At 42.2% G+C, this 22942-nt stretch overlaps 1 protein-coding gene across 2 annotated transcripts in view; it reads right to left on the bottom strand.

Annotated features, from left to right (window-relative positions):
* zfpm2a (zinc finger protein, FOG family member 2a) overlaps positions 1-22942 on the bottom strand; it is a 126199-nt gene that overhangs the window by 48609 nt on the left and 54648 nt on the right. Inside the window, exons 4-5 of one of the 2 annotated variants that reach the window (XM_022204215.2) lie at positions 22273-22397; positions 3325-3433 (exon numbers count right to left, since the gene is read on the bottom strand). In XM_022204215.2, the coding sequence (XP_022059907.1) occupies positions 3325-3433; positions 22273-22397 (234 nt within the window). Of the gene's footprint in view, positions 1-3324; positions 3437-22272; positions 22398-22942 lie in introns of both variants that reach the window. The other variant, XM_022204206.2, reaches the window with a different exon arrangement.

Here is a 22942-nt window from a genome sequence, read left to right as displayed (position 1 = left end):
TCTGCAGACTTGCTGCCTGTTTCTATAACTTCAGCGGTTCAAAGAAACTGTCGGAGTGTGGAGGAGAGCATTGTGGGAGTTCCAGGTGGATTTCTCGATAATGAGTTAGCGCAGTAGTAGAGTTGAGAGTTTTAGTAATGGCTGGCTGCTAAGGCTCTTCCTGGGAGTTTAATGTAAAACAAACAGGGCCATGCTGACAGCCTGGGAAAAACAGATATTGCACTTTTCCTACTTCCACTTCAGGGCTCTTGCTGTCTCTTATTGCAAGAAAGGGAATTCGAAGAAGAATTTATATTCATGAAATGGCTCTATGAATCTTAATTTGAGACATTTAAATGACTCAAACATTACTCATGGTCTTTGACTTCAATTTTTATGTTTTTTTCTGTTCATCTGGATAAAATGATACAGACAAGAAGACAGAGTACAAATTGTCGGGAAAGACAGCATTTTGCTTGCAATAGGAATTGTAGGATCCCAAAAATAAGCAAAAAAAATCTATATCTGACACTATTGAGCTGACTTGTCTTGGTGCTGATGACCAGGGGCGCCCCGTGGGGGACCTGGCTACGCCATCCTGCTGCTTGTTACACACTCTAGTGCATGTATTATACATAGCACATTGCAGGGATACAACTCTCAGTGGAATAATTTTGCTGAATCCTATCCTCTCTCACTCCACACATATTTTCTCCTGCTTCCTGACAAGTTTCGGGGATAGAGGATGAGCAGTTGTACAAAATGTAAAGCAGAAATCATAGGACAGAACGCCCAACACTAAGCTACAGCCACTCAAACCAATCACCAGTCCTTACTTAGAGATACTCCCCCATAGATTCACACTGGCAAGCATCCAAAGTGAACTGCTACTATCTTCGCAGGCAGCCATAAAGAAAGCCGAGACCACTGAAACGTGAGCCAAAACATATTCTGCAGGCATACTGTGTATTGAGATATTCACTGTTTTCCATAAATAACGCATCTCAGGGAGCAATGAAGCTGCCGACAGAGGGGAAACAGCACAGGGGTGAAGATATAAACAATCTGGGCCTCAGCTTTTCTAGGTGGGAAGAAAGTTCCCGTTGGACTCTGAGAAGCCTTTTTCCTTCGGTTGATCCACGGTAGGGTCGATACGATAAACACAATTCCAGCACAGCTTCAAAACTACAGCGAAAAAGACCAAATTCAATATTGAATTTGACAAAGATTTGACATTTTCAGCACGCTGGCACTCAATTTCAATGTCACCTCCAGAGGGTGCACACACATGCAGATTGGAATATTTAAAAGAAGGCGATGAAGAAGAATGAGAGGCATAAATCGAGTCACAGTCTGGACGCAAGAGTCAAACGGCTGAACGGCATCAAACACTTCACCACTTTCTGAACTTACTCCAAGTCCACGTGGAGAAAAAAAAGTTGCCAGGAGCAAAATGTGGAGCAATTTTTGCTAAAGAAAAACCGAGAGAAATGGACACCCAACCAATTTATCCAACGCTCTTTGGCAAAGTTGCTACAAAGCTGCTTGAGTCAAGTATGGAATTACACAGCCTGAATTTCCGTACCTTGTGCTATCCTAGTAGTATCACACCTTTGATATTTACTGTTGCACTTGTTTCACAGCGAAACATTTTCATCAAGTGCAAACTTAAGAGAAGAATCATGACTAAAACGTCGACATTTGTTAAATTAATATTTCCTTAAACCATAGAAATACACAGAATCGACTTTATTTTAAACTCTGGTCGTCTCACAGCGACTTTGAGGTGACAAGAGATATTTAACTTCTACTCTGAGATGTGAATTAATTCCTCTATTATCATTTATTATCAGTTGGCAAGCATGTGCTGATTCTTGTGGAGGATTTAGAGTAATGAACTTATACAGTACAACACAGAACAACTCTCACAAGGGGTCGTCTGGAGATGTTATTGTGTTTAATTTAATAAGGTCAAGCTGAAAGTGACAAACAAAGGAAGTGCCTTCAACACACAGCTGAGGTGACGATGCTCGCCTGTGCTGATGCTATCTGCAGGATACATGTATGAAGACTGGCAGAGGAAATGCTTCATTTTTCATGAAGTCAGAAATCCTGTTATTTTTTTGTTTCATATAGTCAGTCTCTGAGCAAAAAGATTAGAAGATTTTAAAGAAGTGCATAATCTTCTTTAACAGCTTATCAAAACTTTAATGATTTGGTGATAAAGAGCACAAAGTTAAGTAGCCGGTTAAGAGGATAACTCCCCAGTGCAGTCTAGTGATTAGTAGATGAGAATTGGGAGACCGAAAATCCGGGTTGCAAATCCCACTCCTGCCACTTATTCACTTTGAGGGAGAAGAAGCTCCATTTCAGCTTTGGGGGTATTGTCACGGGGTAATCATTTTTGAAAAGTGATAAATGGAGCCCTTTCCCTTCACCCTTTGGAATCCAAACACATCTTTATTTACGTATTTATTTTGCTATGTCTCTCTGGTTAACACCCGTCAAGACCCAATTATAGCTGCAGAAGCCTTGTGCTTTCATGAGAAGTGACGCTCCAGACTGTAGTGTCAGTGCTGTATACAGTTTAAGCATCTTCCCATACAATCTGCAACAAACTGAGCTCTGCACAGATCTGTGTTGGGGCTGTTTTAATGAGGGTTTTCTGGACACAATGCAGCAGATTGAGGAGTTTATCTTTATGACGGGGGGGGGGCCATTTGAGTTTTTTTCTGCTTTTAGGGATCACTTTCGAACGAACAACATGGATTTTCAGATAGATAGTTGTATTTTTCCCCCCACACATATTTACATAAATCCACTTCTAGTGAGGGGTTTGTATGAATACGGCTGATTTATTAAAGATGTGCGTCTGAAGCTTGGCTGAATTAGCGAGAGAACAAATGAAGCAAAGTGGCAAACCCATCTCCACTCACGCTTCCCTCGCTATCTGCCCTGAGATAGGGATTCACTTAGTATAAAAGAGAAAAAAAGGGGCATTAATTACCTTGTGAAATCTAAAGACCATTAACTTTGTGTGTCAAGTGATGTTTCTCAGTTCCTAATCAGAGTTTTAGTGATATAAATTACTCCTTGGATGGGAAAAACAGATATGGTGTGGGAGTGTGTGCACACATGTCTTTTTGTGTTTGCTTGTAGATGCAATTATTTGTGTGTTTGTGACTTTGAGAAGTGGGGGGGAGAAAGGAAAAGAGGAAAAGTAAAAGAAAGACAGACTGGGAGAAAGAGAGAAAGAGAGAGAGAGAGGAGAGGAGTGGATGGAGGATTGTGGCGTGGTGTGTTGCGCTGTGCAGAGATAACGGGATGCCGGCGCTGCTTGCTTACCTTTGCTGTACACCACACAGTTGTTTTTGTTGTCTTCCGCTCCCTGCCAAGTCACATCCAGCAGCCACCTGGGGCCGGCGCTCAGCACCACCGGGACCGTGCTCTTCGTCTTCTGGTCGAGGACAGATAACAAACACTAATCATTTGCTTATTTTGGTGATTAAAGAAACATTAATAACCACTGAGTTACGCTCTTCTGCAGCTCTGAATGGCCATAAAGAGACAATTTCGGAAACTATGCAGCATGCAACTCAAGTCCACCCCAATCCCCCCTCTTTTTTTTTGTACATTGCGGAGCAGATTTGAGGGAAGGTTTTTTTTGTGTGTGTGTGTGTGTGTGTGTGTGTGTGTGTGTGCGCATTATGGCCTACAGACAAAAGCTGCAGTTGGAGTGGTGACAAATGGGTGCAAAAGCCTGAACTGTATCAAAAAGGAAGAATTATCATCCTGGATTGAACCCAGTGATCCAGCATCAGATCTCCCAGATTAAGAATATCATCTCAGGTGTCTGGGAATCATAGGAAAAAAAAAGAAAGAGAGGAAAAAAAAGGTGGTGACTTTCAGAGAGAAGGAAGCGAGTGTTCAGCAGTGAACTTTGGGCACATTGTGCTTCTCTATCGCCAGGATCTCGCTATTTCCTGAAACAAGCAGGGAAGAATTTAAAGAATCAGTATCCATTTCAAAGGGCGATTGAGGTTAGAGTTTTTATAATATGCCGGAAAATTATTCTGAATGTGTAAGGTCATTTTTCTTCTTGGTCAGAGGTCAAACGTGGAGTTTTATTCCTCGGCAAGAAAAAAATAAAACAGTGAGATAGAGAGCAACATCCACCATAATAGATTCACATGGTGCAGTGTCACCAGATCTGCTTGCTCTATTTATCCTCATATGATTTTCTATTCTGTCTTATTTTGGTCTTCTTTTTTTCTTTTGGCTTCTTGTGAAATGATGCGTTGGCGAGGTTGTGTGTATGTTGTGTGGGAGTGGTAGCCACATCTTAGGCAGCTGGGTACAGTAGCCTATTACTCAAAGGCAAAATGCCAGTATTTTAAGGCCATTACTTTTGAACCCCGGGCCCCCCCTCCTTCATTAGGATGTTACAGAAATAGTTTAGCTCAGAGAAAATGGGTTGGGTTGCAATCTCGACACTTCATTCCTTTTTCCATCTGAGGCAGCCAGTGACAGGACACTGTCCATCTGCCTAATGCAACAGAAAAAATACCAGTCCTCTCCCGTGCTTTTCACTTATTTCTCCCCCGCAAAAGGCAACAACCTTCAAGGATAAATGCAAATGTCACTTGAGCATGTTAAAGGTCTGAATTGGCACAGATATGCACAAGAGATGAGCACTGTGCTCCGGCACTGTGCCTGCATGCCCCCTCCTCCTCCCACTCCTCCACCCGCCCATTTCTCTTTCCATGAACTCTATCTAGTCAGAGGCTGGAGGACATCGTTTTTTTTTTTTTAGATAGCATTATTTACAAATAGCGAATACATCTCGCAGAGCTGATAGGAATCTGTTTGGATTTTGTCGGCAAAATTAAGGAAACAAATGCAGACACTAAATAAAGAGAGACTTCTAAATAGTCTCTCTTTATATATAGCTGTGCACATTGGCAAACTGCACTGCCAAACTGATCAAACACAGACAGTAAATTGTGTCTGTTGATATTCTTATTCCTTCTCCTGGCATCTTCTTATCCCGTCCTGGCAGCAGATGAGAGAGAGAGGACCTCTGTAATTTAAGTCATCCGCGATTTCACATTTCAAATTAGCCTCACAATAAAGTCTTCTATCTGGCTAACCTGAAAATCTCACACCCCTGTCAAAGGAGCAGAGCAGACCAGCCGATTGTTGCTAGGACGACTATCTGAAATGGGAATCAGATTAACCCTTTCTCAGATCTCCAGACTGGAGCCATCTCTTATTCAGCAGCGAGAGGCCTCTCTGCCATCCCTCTGTGCCTCTGGGAATTCATGATATTCCAGCTGCTCTTAATGTAGCCAACAGAGACAAAATACCACATTAATGAAACATCCACCCACTGTGAAAAATCACACAATATTTGTTAGATTCATGACAGTAAACACAATTATTCCTTTAGTTACTGCTGTGTGTGGAAACTTTAAAAATCCTTACTGTCTATTATTGTAATTTAATTGTCTATTTCTACTATTACCTTTGCGTCTTTTTTGTTGGAAACTGAGCAGCAGCAACCCATGACAGTCTCTCAGTGCAGATTTCCATAGAGCATCTATAGTGACAATATGTGCTTTGTAAGCATGCCGCATGTAGCAGCCGTCACAAAGACAAAGGAATGCACGAGAGCAACTGCACACAACATATTTAGGATTAAGACACAGCGGCGTCACTGCAGCGAGGAGCGTCTGCAAATGCAAATGAAAACATTTGTACAACTGGATCAGTTGGCCTAAGTGGCCGAGGCCAGAAGCAATGCAGATTGACAGGCAGAAAATTACGATTTCCCTGGAGCGAGGCAGCACATGATGAACTGGCTTTATAGAAACAAACTCCTCGTCCTGCTACCAGTCACACAACCGGGGGGGATGTGACGTATGGAGGCTTTTTCCTGTCCAAAAACGGCACACTGAAAGGAATTTGGAAAATATGCTGACCCCTGTTGGCTAGTTTAATGTGTCAGATGCAAAAAAAAAAAAAAAAACTGTCTATTTGCATGTCTACACGGGCTGATCTTAATGTGTTTCCTATTTGATGTCTTCGCTTAGAGTGTCAAAATGCAAAAAGTTAAATATTTTTTCTAATCTAATTTATTAACATGCCCATCACAGGCTTATGGAATTGATATTCAAATGTCTAAATATTGCAAAACATGTAAATATTTGTTATGTTTCTATAGATACAGTCTTTAATATCAGTTTACAGACTATCATCCCTGTCAGAGCCTGTAACCCTCCCTCCCGGGCCTACCTCTCTGTGTACTGTGTTATGGTTTATCCACCCTCTGCCTTCACTCCAGTGGTTTCAATACTCTCCCGGTATTTTATTTTTTCTCCCTCTGAGCTCTGTTACCGTTGCTCGTGTAAGAGATACAGTGACCAAAACAGTGTAGTCAGCGAGGAAGTGATTACAAACTGATGCTCCAAATTCGCTATAAAATGAAAATCAATATTTCCACAAGTTGCTGCAACATAAAAGATAACCTTCATTGATTTTTCTAGACTTAGGCCTCTGTGATAAAATCTAATATAAATTTTCAGCCACACGGATTTGGATCAGAGCGGAGCAGGGGCTGAACGATAAGTTCCGTGCACATCTCTCAGACTTGGATTTTTTTCCCCCTTCCCCTTTTCCCTCTTCCAAGGCAGGGCTGTACTATTTATAATTGGCCCTGTGTGAGCAAAAGCTTCTATCAGGAATCTGTTCTAATTTTTATTACTGAGAAGCTAAAGCCTGTTCCAGATAATTTGGAAATTTCAGGGGAATTGTGATAGAGCTGATGGCACAGCCGGACTGACTCCAGAAAGGAGCTAACCTGTAATAGCCTCTGTGGCTGCGCTGATTAAATGTTGCCATAGATGAAAGACCTGCCATCACCGCAATAAATTAACCAATCACACAAATCCCAAGTCGCTACTAATCCCTCCTTGATACCATGATCCTCTGATCAGCTGAAGGAGGTGAAGAAGAAACTGGCTTGTGACACTCAGCCTTCTTCTAACTCCCTGCTTCCCTGTGTAAACAACAAGCTAATGATATCACCGCTGACCATTTCACCACCACTGGCTACTCTTAACCCGCTTCATGGTCAGGGCAGGTGAAATCGATACAAACCTTGGTGGGAATGATTATTTTCCTCATCGCTTCCCCCCCTCCTTCCGCCAAGGTCACTGACTGGCACTGTATCCGTCTTGATCCCACAGCTGCAGGATTTAGACAACTGAGAGATCAAAACCACTCTGTCTGAATATCTCAAGACATTCACTGGCTTTATGCATTCAGCTTCCAACACCCACTCCATGTGAAAGTAGTGCCATTTTCAAATAAAAACACCAGTCCAAATGTTACATCTTGTGAATATTTACCCATTTTTTCCTCACTTAAATCCTTCTTTCAACATTTCTGCAATTTGAGTTATTAATAAAAACGTGTGATTTTTTCCGTCCTTGCATTACATTTGACCAGTGTTGACCTGACAGCATGTCTCAAAGTGCCATGTCCTTTTCAAACGGTACCAGCAGTGTTAGTATATATATATAAAACAAGCTTATGTGTGGGTTATGTCAAGTTTATATGTTCTCTGTTTCTAACATGGGAGTGAGGATAAAGGATTTGTACCTGTTTTACCAGTCAGTTTACAGCAGACAGCACACTCACACCTTGATAACGTCCATTGCAATTAGTTGTTCACTGCGATGAAACAAATTGCATGTGGTCAACTGGAAATTTCATTAAGGGAGATTTTCCTCTAGCCCTCGTTATCGCTCTGCGTATTAATATTTTCTTAGCCTCAAGGATGGATGGGTTGCAAGGGTCTTTTTTTTTGTCGAATAAAAACGGCCAAAGCCAACCTCGCCGTCTGTGTTCTCCCGCTGCTGTCCACGCTGGCAAAAAAAGCTCATATGTACGCTTAGTTAGGTGCTGCCTGTTTTTTATTGCATCCTGAAATAAGATTCTCTGTCAACATCCTACATAAAGTGGGAAACACCTCCATTTCTCAAGTCTGCTTTTGTGTCATTTCCTCCTCTTTGAAATGGCCATGGTTACATCTGCTGAAATGAAAAGATACCTACATACTGCTTTCATTCCTTTCTCTCCCTCCTCTCTCCCTCTCTCTAAGGCTATAGCATCTGCTATTGGGAGACTAAATAACAGAAATATGCAGGAATTGCACACTAATTCCCTTTAGAGATAGATCTTGGCTGGTGCCCTGTCATAAATCAGAGAATTTCGATATGAAATGAGGCAAGCTGCTCTAATCATTTCTGCATTTCAAATTGGATCACTGGCTCAATCGCTTGGCTTTTAAACTGCTTGCCTAAGAGCAAATGTGAGGTGGGAGATAATTCAGCTGAAATCTCTGCCTGCTCTGTGCGGCAGTTAGTTTACTGCTTGAGTGCAAGAGAATGCTTTTTTCTTCCCTTAGCCCATCTTTCTCTTTTCAACTTTGTTAAATTGACTTTTCATTTTAAAATCGATTAAATTGAGAGAGTCACTGCTGTTCCCGGAATCTTTAAAGGGACACCCATCACTGTGCGCATGTGCCTTTATTTGGCTGCTGCTATCATGGTGCCGCTATGGGGAATAAATATTTTCTCATTTAAATCACCTTTTATCCTGCTGACTGGACTGTAAGCATCAAAGTTCATGTGCTGCATTAGCTATTACTTATTTCACTCCATTGAAATGCTCACAGTGGTCGCATTTATATTGACTATGGTTGGCATGGCATGATTACTGTATGTGCAGCTGCTTTTTTTAAAGACAGAATAAAGCAGACTAATGATTGGCTGCTCAGGATGTCGATGAAGAAGCAATGCTAAAACACAAATAGCACATCTAGACATGTCGTTGTTTTCTAAAATGCATTTCCTCCTTGCTAAATCAGAGAGGAGAGAAGTGAAAAATAGCGACCGGTAAGGAGGGGGGACTCTATCCATTCTCCATTCTTCTGCACCTTCAGGCACATTGAGGTGCTCCAACTCTAAAGCCAAACAGTTTAGTGTAAGCTGTACCTGCCCCGGAGACAAGCAACCTCCTTTCTCCACCCCTGTCTTCTTCCCCTTTCTTTCTTTTCCTCCCATTTTCTTTCCTTTCCTGTGATATTCTTCCTCGTCCTTTATTTCCTATTAATTCCTTTCCTTTCCTTTCCTTTCCTTTCCTCCACCTGTCTGCTATCCTCTCTCATCTCTTTTACCTTTAAAAACATCTCTCCTTCCTTTCCACCTTCTCCAGCCCTTCAGCATCAAACCACAATGTCTCCAACTTTCTTTGTAGTGGTGACTGTTTAATTCAACTTCACAAGTACCTGCATATGTACTACCGTAACTACGTATAATGTGTATGTCCTGAGAACTATTTGAAGTTGTAAACAAGAGAAAGCTGAATTTGTAATGCGTGTGCTCCAGGACTCGGTCATGTCTTGGAGGTACGGTGCACATATACACACACATGTACTCCTTGTGTTTGGCTTTGGTCAGAGGACAGAGCAGCCCTGTCGCTTCACTACTCACTGTTTGAATTACTCAGAATTTCCCATTTGAATTCAATTGGGAAGGACTTGTTTGATCTTTTGCATGTAAGTTAGGTCTGACTCCCCGAGCAGCAAGAAGCTGTGTGAGGGAACATAATAGGGAACCCGGAGCCAGTAATGTTCACCTGTATGGATATTACCATGGCCCCTGGGGGTCAAGGTGGCAGGTGGCATATTCTCTGGACAGATCCACCTCTTTCTCTGTTGGAAATAAACATGCGGATGGGGGATTTCTTCAAAGAAGAAGAAAAGGGAACTCAGGAGTCAATCAGTCAATGGGGTCACAACAAATCCCTGCTCTCATAACCACACATGGAAGACTAGGATCAGTCAGAGGCAGTAAATAAAGACAAACAATAAAATAGTAGGCATGATGCTTGAATAAAGCCCCTGACTTTAGATAAACCTCTGTGCCCCTTTAGGTATTGGATTTTAATATTCTTTTGAACTCCCCTCTCTTCTCTGGTGGAGTTATAAATTTCATGATGCATTAGAATTGCATCTACTGTATGTGATTTTATATTTCAGGAGGCTTTCATTCTGCGCAGCCAGTCGCACGCTCTGATTCTGAGCTCTCCTCATATCTGAGTGTACAGAATATTAATTATAACAAACACAGGAGAAAGCACAATACATTGAAAATCACAGGAGATTAAGAACAAAGAGAAGAAACACATGAATTGCCTCTGAAACATAACTTTGTTCTAGCAACGGAATAAACCGAACGGAGGTATCTGCGATTTGCATACCACCTGATCATCGACATGCTGCTGCACTGTTCAATAGTTTGATCCCTACGTGCACTTCAGAGAAATGGGGTCTCACTAAATCCACTGTAAAAGACCAACAATATTTACACCAAGTTAAGTAAATAAGATAAAGATGGTGAACTTGCCCCTCACTAAATGCATTAGACGTGAACTCTCTTATCAGAGTCTCAGCACGCGGACTGTTAAAAGATGGGTTTCCCGAGCTGGAAATGGTCTTTGTTACCCAATTAGTTTGCTGACGACCCCGTGGTATAATATTCCTGCTTTGACAGCCTCATACACATCCATCTAATGAGGCGCTGCTGGACCACCAGGGAGAGAATGGACACTGTCCAGACCTTCATCTCCTCTAGCACCTATCAGCTTTCTTATCTTCAATGCTAACCTTTTTTGTGTTTGTTGTTTTTTGTTAGAAGACTTAAATTTTTCTGCTTGGTTGTTCATCCGTCCCGAGTCGTTTTGACAGGGCTTTGTCTTCGGTAGGCCCTGAGCCAACTAGGCTGAAGATCAGAGGGCTAAGGCCAGGACAGGGGACAGCGAGGACTTATCAAGGTCTACCAGCAGGGGTTTGCCTCCCTGTAGGGTGGCTGTCCTTCTTTCTCTGAAGGAGGTGAAGCAAGCAGAGCCTCTGTGTTTCTACACTTCCCTCGCCAACATGACCAAGAGAAAAAGAGGAGAGGGGGAACTGCAGCAGTTCTACAAGTGACAGTGCTCACGGAGAAAGCTCTTTGCTGTGAATAATGTATGATTTTGGAGCTGTTTTAGAGTGCCATTATCCTGGCATTCTAACAAGGAGCTTCGACTCAAACTTCCTTATAAAGAGATGATGAGGCCAACAGTTTATTTCTACAATCACAAACATTAGAAGGATTGGTCAGCCATCAACGACGTCCATCAAACCCCGTTTTGAACCCGCTCGCTGGAAGACTGAGAGGACTATCAGGGGCTTGCAAATGGAAACAATCGAGGATTATCTCCAGCACTTTTCAAGAAAGTTGTTTCAACATATCACAAATTACAGCCATGACAGTGACAGATGGCAAAGCAGCTGGCACCACTCAACTTTGTTTCACTTTTCTTTCTTTTTGCTTCTTCCTTCTTGTTCTTCCTCTTGCGCCTTTGCTGCAATAGAGGTCTGTTGTGTATTGAAGTGTTGAATAATCATTCATTTGGGAAGACATATTGCGTACTGTAAAACAAGGCGATATGTGTGAAGCCAGGGACTTCTGAGCTTGACTATTGTTGCCTATCAGACTAACATTCTGTAAAAACGGAGCTCTACTTATTTGTTGGCTCCTTTAAAAGCGGGATATATCGTAGGTAAAGAAGCATATCCCTAAATCTGCACCAAGCAGTCATTCAAATTCATAAAACTCTTGAGATAAGTGTGTAAGTGATCGTGTATGACTTCTGCTATCCCAAATGGAACAGTTGTTCATGAATGTTAATGTTCATATCAAGCTGTTTGTGTGCGGTTACAACATACAGAAACCATAAGCAGGCAGATACTACATCTCTTCAGTGTGACAGCTTGATATCCAGACTGTGTCTCCCTGATGGGCAACGGGAAGACAGCAAACATCCAGAGAGCTGTGAGGGAGGGAGCAGGGGGGAGACAGGGACACCCAGCTCACCCTTGAGCCCTGCGGGTGTGAAGAGTGGCCCCCCAGGACCGAGAGCCTCGCTGGGGCTTTCAGTCACCACTGGTCCCTGCTCTGCTGCAGACTGCTGGAGGATGGCAGCTGCCTGTTTATCTGTTACAGTTACAGTATGCAGCTACACCTGAAGGGTTTGTGAGGACGGAGACATTGTCATGACAGAGATAAAAACACAAGCAGGAAATCTATGGAATTCTCTTGTACACGACCGTTCAAAAGTTTGGGGTCACCCAGGCAATTCTATGTTTTCCATGAAAACTCCCACTTTTATCCATGTGCTAACGTAACTGCACAATGGTTTTCTGATCATCAATGAGCCTTTCAGCCCCATTAGCTAACACAATGTAGCATTAGAACACAGGAGTGATGGTTGCTGGAAATGTTCCTCTGTACCCCTATGAAGATATTTCATTAAAAATCAGCTGTTTACAGATAGAATAGTCATTTAGCACATTAACTATGTCTACACTGGATTTATCATTCATTTAATGTTACCTTCATTGAAAAAAAATACTTTCTTTCAAAAAAAGAACATTTCTAAGTGACACCAAACTTTTGAACAGTAGTATATGTCCAGTTCTACAATGTTTTAATGACTTATTGTATTTTAGCACTCAAAATAATCTGTTTCAACTGAAATACTTAACATGAATGCATTTGAACTTTTGCAACACACAACTGCACATTTATTATTTCAGTCAAATCAGGTTTGGAAGAAGAGCTGCTGCACTGCGTTGCAGAACCAAACAAAAGTGGAAGAAGTGTCTCCATCTTCTACTTGAATAAAAGCCCCACTTCAGCTCACTATTCAAAATCAGTCAGTCAATATCAGTACATAGTCCTTTAGAGTGGTATATTATTTCATATTTGATTTTATTAGCTGTGGTGGAACGCAACAGCAAAATGAATTTCAGAGGGAAACACTGCACTTTTTACTGCATTATGAAATTGTTCAAATTAGCCTCACCTTGACTGATGCTATTAAAATGCGTCTCACACATTCATGTATCAGTAATAATAATATAATAATATAATATATAAATTCATAACTCCCAAGGGGTGCATTTTTCTAAATTGGGTGCTTTCACTCTGATACTTTAAGTACATTTTGCTGATAATGCTTCTGTACTTTCACTTTAATCATTATATTCATGCACAACTTTTACAGTGTGGTAATAATATAATAATAATATATTATATTAATATTAATATTATAATAATATGAACTATCTAATAAATGTAGTGGAGTAAAAGGTAGAGTATCTCCCATAGTTGATATTGTGTTGTGGCTGGATTCATGAGAAACATGGTTCACATTTTAAGAAAGTACTGTCAATAAAATGACAACAAGACAATAAAAACATATAAAAAAATATAACATTGCTTGTGAAAATAAGGCCAAAGCCTCGAAAGCAAACTCCAGTGAATTATGCTGCAAATGATCCTCATCTTTGTATCTGTGTCCTGATGAAGTCACTGCATCCTTGGTGTGTTTGAGGAAACCATGCAGCCATTAAAGTGAGCACAAAGCAAATCAGTGAGTCCTGCTCTGCTTATCAGGGGACCTGCCATATCAGTTTGGGTAGTTGTGATGTGATGTAAGGACAGCAAAATGTCAGGTTCACTTGTGGATCAAGTCAACCATGTATTATCTCTCAAACAGTGGAGCTCAGCTGTGGCCATAATAGCTCTGACTAGCTGACTGACTGAGTGCTTCACGGCTAATGCATGGAGCTGTGGGCGGCAGTGAGTTCCAGCCAAGCAGGCAGAAACTTTGAAAGTGCAGGCTTGGAAACGTATAAATAACAACAACAAAAAAAACAATGATTGTGTGTTTCTTTCGCCACAGCCTGCAAACCATTCTCCATCTGACTCACAAGCAAACATCAATGTCATGTTGATCTGGGTTAAAAAGCCCAGATTTAAAGGGCTACTTCAATAGAATGAGCTTGGATGTTTCCTCCTTTTCATGTAAGAACATGAAAACCATCGATAATGCCATCGATAAATATATGGATGACACTGAGCAGGGGGAAAGCAGGCCAGATAATTACCATTTTACCCATCTGAAGAGACCCCAGCCCTGATATTGGTTTAAACCCAAGAAATAATTGATGCATGCAATCACAAATTGGTTCTCCGCCTAAAATTTGGGCCCATTATTTCATTAGATGAAGCCACATTCTTTGTGCCAAAATTATTTGTGTGTCCAACACAGAAATTCAAATCCTGTTAGTCCTGATAGTGTCGGGTGTTTTCAAACCATATCCAAGACAGTGTGACTTTCAGATAGAAAGCTCAGGCCACCTTTAAATGCAAACATAAATGAAAATGTTTGGACTACAGATTTCTGTGTTTTAAGTTAATGGTTTGTTTGTTTGTGTGTTTGTGTGCATGCATATTTGACGCTGTGTGTGTGTGTGTGTGTGTGTGTGTGTGTGTGTGTGTGTGTGTGTGTGTGTGTGTGTGTGTGTGTCTGTGTGTGTGTGTCTGTGTGTGTGTGTCTGTGTGTGTGTGAGTCTGTGTGATTTAGCGGCTATGCTACAGAGAGGTCCTATCCTGGGGTGCCTTCTTGCATATGTAATTGGATGTTACTGTAAATAATTGCCTGGGCATGTGCCAGTGTGATGATGGTGATGATTTGTGTGTGTGTCGGCTCATGTGTGACTGTATGTGTGTACAACATGTGTGTAACCATTCTGTATGTCTGTGTGACTCTGTATGTACGTACGTGTGTGTGCGCGTATGTGTGCGAGCGCATCTGCCCCATCCATACTCCACTCTCAAGTCCCACTGATTCTCCTTTCCAGCCATGTTGAATCCTCTTTTCCTTATCAGGCGAGCCCAGGCCTGCATCAGGCTCTCCTTGCTATGACAGAGGCTACAACAATAGGCCTGCGATACCGCTGCTTAGCGCTGCGTTTCGGAGGGGAAATCTGCCACGGGCGCAGATTAACTACAACACACACACACACAAAATAGATTGCAGCCTCCAAAACAAAACATTTTTCAGAATGCCTCCTCTTGATTAATGAAGCAATGACAAGAAGAAAAATATAATTTCTGAAACAGAAAAATCCGCCACCACTTGTTAAAGTTTAGGGGTAGCTAACAATAAACATATTGGAGGGAGAGGGTGGGCAAAAGGGGTGAGATAAATGGCTTGAGTGATGGGCTGAATAATTTCTGGAGCATTTTTTGGTTGCACAGACCCATATTCCTACCCTTGTACTAAATTACACAATAATCACACTCCATCGGTTGACAGCCTCTGCCTCTCTCTCTGTCCCAGGTGAAAATTAGGACAGTATCTCGACATTTTCGCTCTTCTGTAGTCTACAAGCTAAAGCTCTCTGTTCACAGCCAAAAGCGGCACACAGTCTGCACACGCACACTGATGCGCTCATGCCCTCCCACACAGCGGCGCATTCACAGACACTATGACCTAAAGCGCACACTTAAGTGCATGTATGCTCAAATTTGTCAACACATCATGCACACATGTGAGCACACGGGCATTAAAACATTATGTTCTCAAGTGCACTTTGGCAAAAATAGAAATTCTTGACCTTGTTTCACTATTCGGGACATTTAAAAGAATTAATTAAGGCTTCATTTTCTATCTTAAATAGTTCCTGATGACATAATTGAACAAAAAATATAACAGAGGTCATCCAAATATTTCACATTATTATTTCTTCACTGCAGGCAGATTCAGTGAGGCAAAAAAAAGTCCTCCTAGGCTTAGATATTGGCAAAATATCATCACACTGATTCAGATGATGTATGATTCAAGGGTCATGTTGTAACACCATGTTAAGACTAAAATGTTATGATACTTAATCAGCCAACAGCACTTATTGACTTTTATTATGTCCTTGTAACCTGCAGTTTTTCAAATCACTGCCTTTGTATCAAGGCCCAGAGATTACAGCAGCAGATGTGTTTTTATCATAAACCTGTGCTCACAGCAAACTGAGCTAAAATACAACAATATTAAGATGGAGGACAAGATAAAAAACTGCCAGATAGATCTTAATCCGAAATTAAGCAAGTCTTATGCGTTTCAGCTATTGTGTAATTTGCACTAAAATGCCCTCAAAACACATAAAGAGCAGAATTCTATTGAATCCAGACTCATTACAGTTGCACCTTGACTAAGCCCCAGTAATTAGCATTGGGAAGGCATTGTACAAGAGGCGGCAACACCCTCATCAACACACATTTACAACAGAGCACTAAATCTGCTGCTCATTAATAGCTTGCCTCCCAATCAATTATTAACACCTACAATGGAAGCCAGGCTCACCGGGGCCAGGCCTCTTACTCCAGGCAAACCGTGGGCCACCTTCTCCTCCCGGTTCTGTCCAGCATAGGTAATTACCGCTTTTAAAGACACCTGCTACTCAATAGCTTCGACCCAGACTGTTAATTTAGCCCCCCGATTGCAGACATTTATGTCTGAGTGTCACTATTAATTTGCGTTAATTTGGAGAGTGCGAGGAAGCCGGGCGGAGGCGTTGTCGGCAGCCGGCTGAATGTGCTCGTCGCTCACCTGCGCCGGGGCTTCGGCTGTAATTGGAGTCTAATGGTCTGATTGATCAGTGAGAGAAGTGAGGGATGAGACGGCGCCCTGGCAGCTCCATCAGTCAGACACAGAGCAGAGAGAAGGTGGAGAGGAGGAGGAAGAGGAGCAGAAAAGGAAAAGGCGCCTAACAACAGCACAACTACGCCAACTCTTGAGGGTTTAATTCTTTACACACTGTTTGTCCTTTTTCTTTTTTTCTTTTTGTCTGTTACTTGCTTTGACCCTTCTTCACATCACAAACTGCTCTGACTTGAGCCAATTACTTAGTTTTCAGTTCAGACTCCAGGCTGCCTTTCAGTGTAGTTAAGAGCTCAGTGTTTCCTCTACTTGGCTGGTTAAGATCCACCCTTTTCTACTATCTCTTCAAAAATATTCACTTAAACCGAATTTAGGTGGAAATGCATAAAGTCTACAGGTGATGTAGGAATGATAAAGAACGTATAAAACTATCACAGTCAGCCCAGGCATATGAGCTGTCTAACACAAGCAATGTGATTGTGTTAACAGGTCTGCAGTAGCAATAACTACAACTCCAGTCCCTCATGCCAAGCCGAGCCCCTGGGGTCTACAGACCTGCCACGGCCGACCCATCAGCTGTGAAATCTGCTTTCCTCTTTGATAAACGGTCGAGATGTGACCCTATCTCTGTCCTGCAGATGCCCAGATTTCCTGTCATGCTTTTTCCCTTCTGTTTTTTCCTGCTATTTCTCTCCCCTGACTCTCTCTCTCTCTTTTCATTCTTTCTTTTTCAAGCTTTATACCTCTCTTTCCAGGCCTGCCTGGACAACTGCATGAAACGCTCCACTCACTGTTCTTTCTCAGCATCATCCATCACTCCGCTCAGCTACTGAGGCCTGTCGTCCGCCGGCAGCCAAACCCACATCGGCTCCCACGCCACAGCGCATGTAGCTAGGCCAGCTCCAGCATCAGCTCCCATTTGCAGCCTCTAGGGACCAGTCAACTCCCCCCCCCCATTCCCCTTACCTCCTCCCATCCTTATACCTCCACAGGACGGCTCCCCAGACACCAGCCTGAATGCAACACACTCCCCTCCTAATCGCCTCTGCGTGTGCCAAAGTGCTTCTCTTGTCTACTTTAATGCAAACACTGCTAAAATTCACTGTATTTTCATTATTTACTGTAAGGCACTTTAAGGAGTCGTTTCATTTTAGTCCCTTCTCTGGGCGTAATGCCAAGGATTGAGAAACAGGAGAAATGGACCTATGCACCGTACGTGGCGGCTCGACAAAAATAGCTTGACCTCTAAAAAGTCATATCTTAAATGACATGTCTGGATGGAGGGATAAAATATGTTTGATTTTCGAGAGGGCATATCAATATCTCAGCAGCGGGTCGTGTGTTTCAAGCATGAGAGAGGTGTCACTCCTGCCACATACCTGACTGCTTTCGGGTAATTCATTCACCTCTACGGTTTCAAAAAATCTAAGAGAGTAAAAGGAGATTTAATAGTCTGTGGAGGTCACACTTCATAAGAATGACTGAGAGTGCCTCCTAGGTGAGGTAGAGACCCACGAAGCAATGAGCCTTTATTTCTACCTCAAACGCTTTCTACCGCCTTCTGACCCCGCTCTGCAGCGCTGGCCGCCCTGACATGCATCAAAACTAGCCAGGCCTTTTTCCCCTCCTTGTCTTCTTCTTCTTTTTCTCTCACATTTGTTATTTCAACTTTTCCCTCTTCAGGTGAGGCATCTGGGCTCGTTCCTGTCTTGATGTGTCAGTGTTTGACGATTTGCACGACTCCCTCGCTTCCCACTGAAATAACTGAGATAAATGCAGCGCTATATTGGGGATGTTGCCAATGGCTGCATGTTTAACAAGGCAGCAGCTCGATGACTAGAGGCTTGATTAAAAAAAAGAAAGAAAGAAAACTATGCTACTGTAAATGAGACGATTCCCTCGTGATGCCTAAAATACACGAATTTTTAAGTTTCTGGCTTATTCAGCGTCTAAGAAACAAAGTAAAAAGTTACAGTGAACCTTAAAAGGAGGCTCAGTAAAACAAAACATGCCAGTTGGGTTGACCTAGCCTTTAATGAGAGATAGTGAGAAGCTGCTAACAGCCAGTACCCCATTTGAAAGATGAAACTTAGGAGAGGAGGAGGGCAAGCAGCAAAGCATTGAAAGGGCTCCCATGAGAATAGACACACATGAGATCCTTAAAGGCAATATGCCAGAGCTTCTTCCTCTGCTTTTAATTGCGAGGGAGGTTTGGCATATTCTGTAACCCCTCCACAGCCTATTACAGGTGATGACCAGCACCTGCTCACTTAAAAAAGGAAAAGAAAACCCGAGGAGGATCTGGAAAACTGCAATGAATTCCTCAGAGGGCAGTTAGTTAAGAACTTATCACTCTTGCCAAGAGCAACAATCAGTTTATGCATCTAGTTCAGCAGGTAGTGTGATGAATTTGTAAAGTTTCTATCTACTGGAACCACTCAAACAACAAACAGTTCAAGAAGATGCTTCATATGGCATCACTTGGTGAGCCGTTAGGTCATTTCAGGTGCAGTTGGAGGTTGTTTTTTGATGCCTTTCAGGAAATTCATGCAGAGATTGCAGGAGAAATATATGGAGTGTGTTACTTTGGAAGGCAACTTGAGGTGTTGCTCTGTCAAATCACTTTTCCGCCCAAGGATAACTGGCTTTACCCTGAGAGAAGCCATATTTCATGGCTATAATACGGCCTGAGTTATTTAAAGCCACTGATGACTTCAAAACCATGAGGGGAGCTTAGAAAACAGTCAAAACTGCTCCGAAAATGATTTAATAAAGTTATGCGATGAAGGAATCTCGGTAAATGGAGGGGGATGGCCTCTGAGTCTGAAATCCTTACGGACTTTTCCTTATGTTTCTTAACAGGATGAATGTGCCACTGGTTCTGATTTTAATGGGAATTTCTTAATTAATCCGAATGCAGAATGGAATATCAAACCCGCAGAGGCCTCGTCACTCCAGCAGAGCAGCAGGTCAACACACGCCTCTGCTGGGATCTTTGAAACAAGAGATATAAAGCTGCCACGTGCAGGGTAACATCAAAAATAATGAAATGTGATTTTGTTCAATTGAGGCCTGGACTGAGCTCCAAATCCACCAATTAAAATGTTTTGTCATAAAATATGCAGATTAAATGGTTAAAACAGATGCACTTCAAAGGCTCATGTTGGAGGCCAGCTGGATCCCAGAAGAGTTACCTCAGTAGGTCTGACTGCCATGAGAGTTGATATGAATACGGTCTTTAGATGTAGGACTCGCTAGTCATCATGATAGCATAGCTGCTAAAGGAATGTAAGTTCAGTCAGTCTGACAAATAAAAGAATAGCTTTTAGTACAAATAATAAATACTAACAAATAGTGGAAGCGAAGCACATTTTGGAAGTTGGAATTAATGGTTACATCATTGATTATAGCTTTACAGTTCAGCTGTACATCATTAATGACAATATTTTGGTTACCAGTTATGAGACAATTTATTTTACGTAATCACTGTACTTTACTGAAATTTTTCCTCTTTTTTTGACTATTTACGTTATTATTTTAAACAACTGTGCACATTCTGCAGCATGCCTTGTTATATACCTTTCAATAAAGCTTACTTGCTCTCAATACAAAAATGCCTAATTGACATCAAAAGAGATGGCGCATAGTTTTCTTCTAAATCTGGATGAGATGAACGGTCTTGTTATACTGATTTAGCAGCCCTCATAAATGTCTATGTTAGCCTAGCCGCGCTAGACCCATGTTTCTGAAGGCACAAGGGTCTAGAACCGCTCGACAGGGAGGGAGGCGGGCTAAAAGGTTGTCTATCAAATCACTCTGCAGCAATTGGGTAGGTATACAACCAATCAGTGCAACGAATAGGCTGACGGAGTTCCGAGAGCACCGGCGGATTGTGGCTAAGTCCCATTAGCTTCCCAACCAGCGGAGCCAACTGGTATATTAAGGATTTGCCATATCCCGTCGGCATAAGTCCAAATACGTCTTTCTTCTCAATGAAACACTTCAGTGCCGTCCTTTGTTTATCTTTCAAGTTGAATTTTAGCTTCAAATCTTTAAGGGCTGTGGCCAAAGCCGAGTGGAAAGATAACTGTTTATTGTGCTCCGGTTGTTTCTGTCAGAATCGTCACGCCTCTGTCGTCACTTAGTTACGCCCGCCTTCTGACTCTACACTTCATGGTGATTGGTCCGGCCAGTTTTAGGAGAATCCAGCCTCGAGCCTTATGGAGGGTAACTAGACCCACCCTGGCAGAGAATTAAATTCGTTGCCGTGGGTTGTCTAGCGTGGCTAGGCTATGTCTATGTAGCACCAAATCTAGATTATTGCAGTTAGTCTTTTCAACTGCCCAAATCAGTAGATCAAGAGGAGTTTGAGTTCTGTGGTTTAAAGTCATACACCTGCCTGATCAGCCCGATCTCACGGGGATTCGTGAAACTGTCACGTAAGTTTTAGTTTCGTGTGCACCAACACGATTTCGTCATGTTTTTCGTGCCGCTCACCACGAAATGCGCACCAATGTATTTTAAACGGCGGACTTTTCGTGCCACTCAGAACGTATTTCAAAAGAATGTGTATATTATATTTTTAATGTAAAACCGTGGCGAATCCAAGGCTATATTTTGCATGACATCGTCCCTAAACATAACCCTAACCATAACCCTAACCATAACCTAACCATAAGCCGGTGGTACACTTACCAATTTGCATAGGAATTTCAAGAATGTCCGGCGGCCGGCGGCCGGCGGCCGCAAACGCGATCACACAAGCAGTATACGCCGATGGACAGCTTAGATCGTCATGAATCCGCCGGTATAACCACTTTCAGATGTGATTACCACAGCGAAAAACATTTCGTGGTGAGCGGCACGAAAAACATGACGAAATCGTGTTGGTGCGCACGAAACCGAAACTAAAACTTACGTGACAGTTTCACGAATCCCCGTGAGACCGGGTTGGCCTGATATATACATATATATATATATATATATATATATATATATATAATATCCTTGATTGTTATGACCCTCATGTTGCCTAATATCCTCATTAAATAGCTTCTCAGCCATTCCAGATTTGAAGTTAAAGAGTAGGGTAGCTGGATCCTATTTGCTTTCCTGAAACTGGATCTTCTTTTAAATAACTCTACAAATCACAGTCAGTCTTTTTAAATTCATTTTATAGTTTTCTGTGCTTTGAGGGTGCTTTTTATTTTGTTTTTGTGTCTTATTGCAAAAGAAGATGATTATTTACTATAAGGAAGTGGCACCTACACTACCGTTCAAAAGTTTGGGGTCACTTAAAATGTCCTTATTTTTGAAAGAAAAGCAGTTTTTTTTTCAATGAAGATCACATTAAATGAATGATAAATCCAGTGTAGACATAGTTAATGTGGTAAATGACTATTGTAGCTGGAAACAGCTGATTTTTAATGGAATATCTCCATAGGGGTACAGAGGAACATTTCCAGCAACCATCACTCCTGTGTTCTAATGCTACATTGTGTTAGCTAATGGTGCTGAAAGGCTCATTGATGATCAGAAAACCCTTGTGCAGTTATGTTAGCACATGGATAAAAGTGGGAGTTTTCATGGAAAACATGAAATTGTCGGAGTGAACCCAAACTTTTGAATGCTAGTGTACATTAAGCCAAAATTATACTGTATTTGACCAAAGCAAGGACGTACCAGTGCAGTGTTGTCAGTGCTCATCTCGATCTTCCCCTCGAATGGTCCCCAAGTCGTCCCCACAGGAAGCTGCTGTCGGCTGTGGATCCGACGCTCGCCATCTTTAAGGAACGCATCCAGCTCTCCTAAAAACACACCAGAACCCAAAGCAGTCAGCCATAGTGCTCTATATAGCACGCAAGTTCCACATCCAATCACAGTGACGTTTCCTCATTGTCCTTTTCCCACAAACCTACATGTGCGAGCTTATTATTGCGTCAAAGCTCCGCGGTAAACAGTGCAGGTTATAGCCAAGCAGTTTCAAAATGGATAAGTAAATCAAGCGAGCATCCATCTGATGGTGTTCCTCAGACACATGGCTCGCTAACCTTACTTGAAAGGTGTCTTGTGTTGAGATAATCTCTGTGAGACAGTGCAGGCTCACTGGCTGGTAAGAGCAGCTCGTGGCAGGCCTATTTCTGTTGTTCCAGGAAGGCAGGGCCCTTGTTAGCGCTGTGCACGGCTCCAGTTAATTAACAGTGGAACCGGATAGCACTGTTAGTACTACCGGTGCTCACCTCCCCGACACCCCTGGCTATCTTATCTCTTAGATTCAGTGCACTTTTTCAGGACGGTGATTAATCAAATAGTTATGATAAACCTCATGGCAGGCGGTGACATAGTTTACAGA

The sequence above is a fragment of the Acanthochromis polyacanthus genome, chromosome 12 (assembly GCF_021347895.1).
Source record: "Acanthochromis polyacanthus isolate Apoly-LR-REF ecotype Palm Island chromosome 12, KAUST_Apoly_ChrSc, whole genome shotgun sequence".
NCBI classification, from domain to species: Eukaryota; Metazoa; Chordata; class Actinopteri; family Pomacentridae; genus Acanthochromis; species Acanthochromis polyacanthus.
The sequence above is the reverse complement of the archived record's forward strand: the minus strand, read 5'-3'. Positions and strand labels throughout refer to the sequence as shown.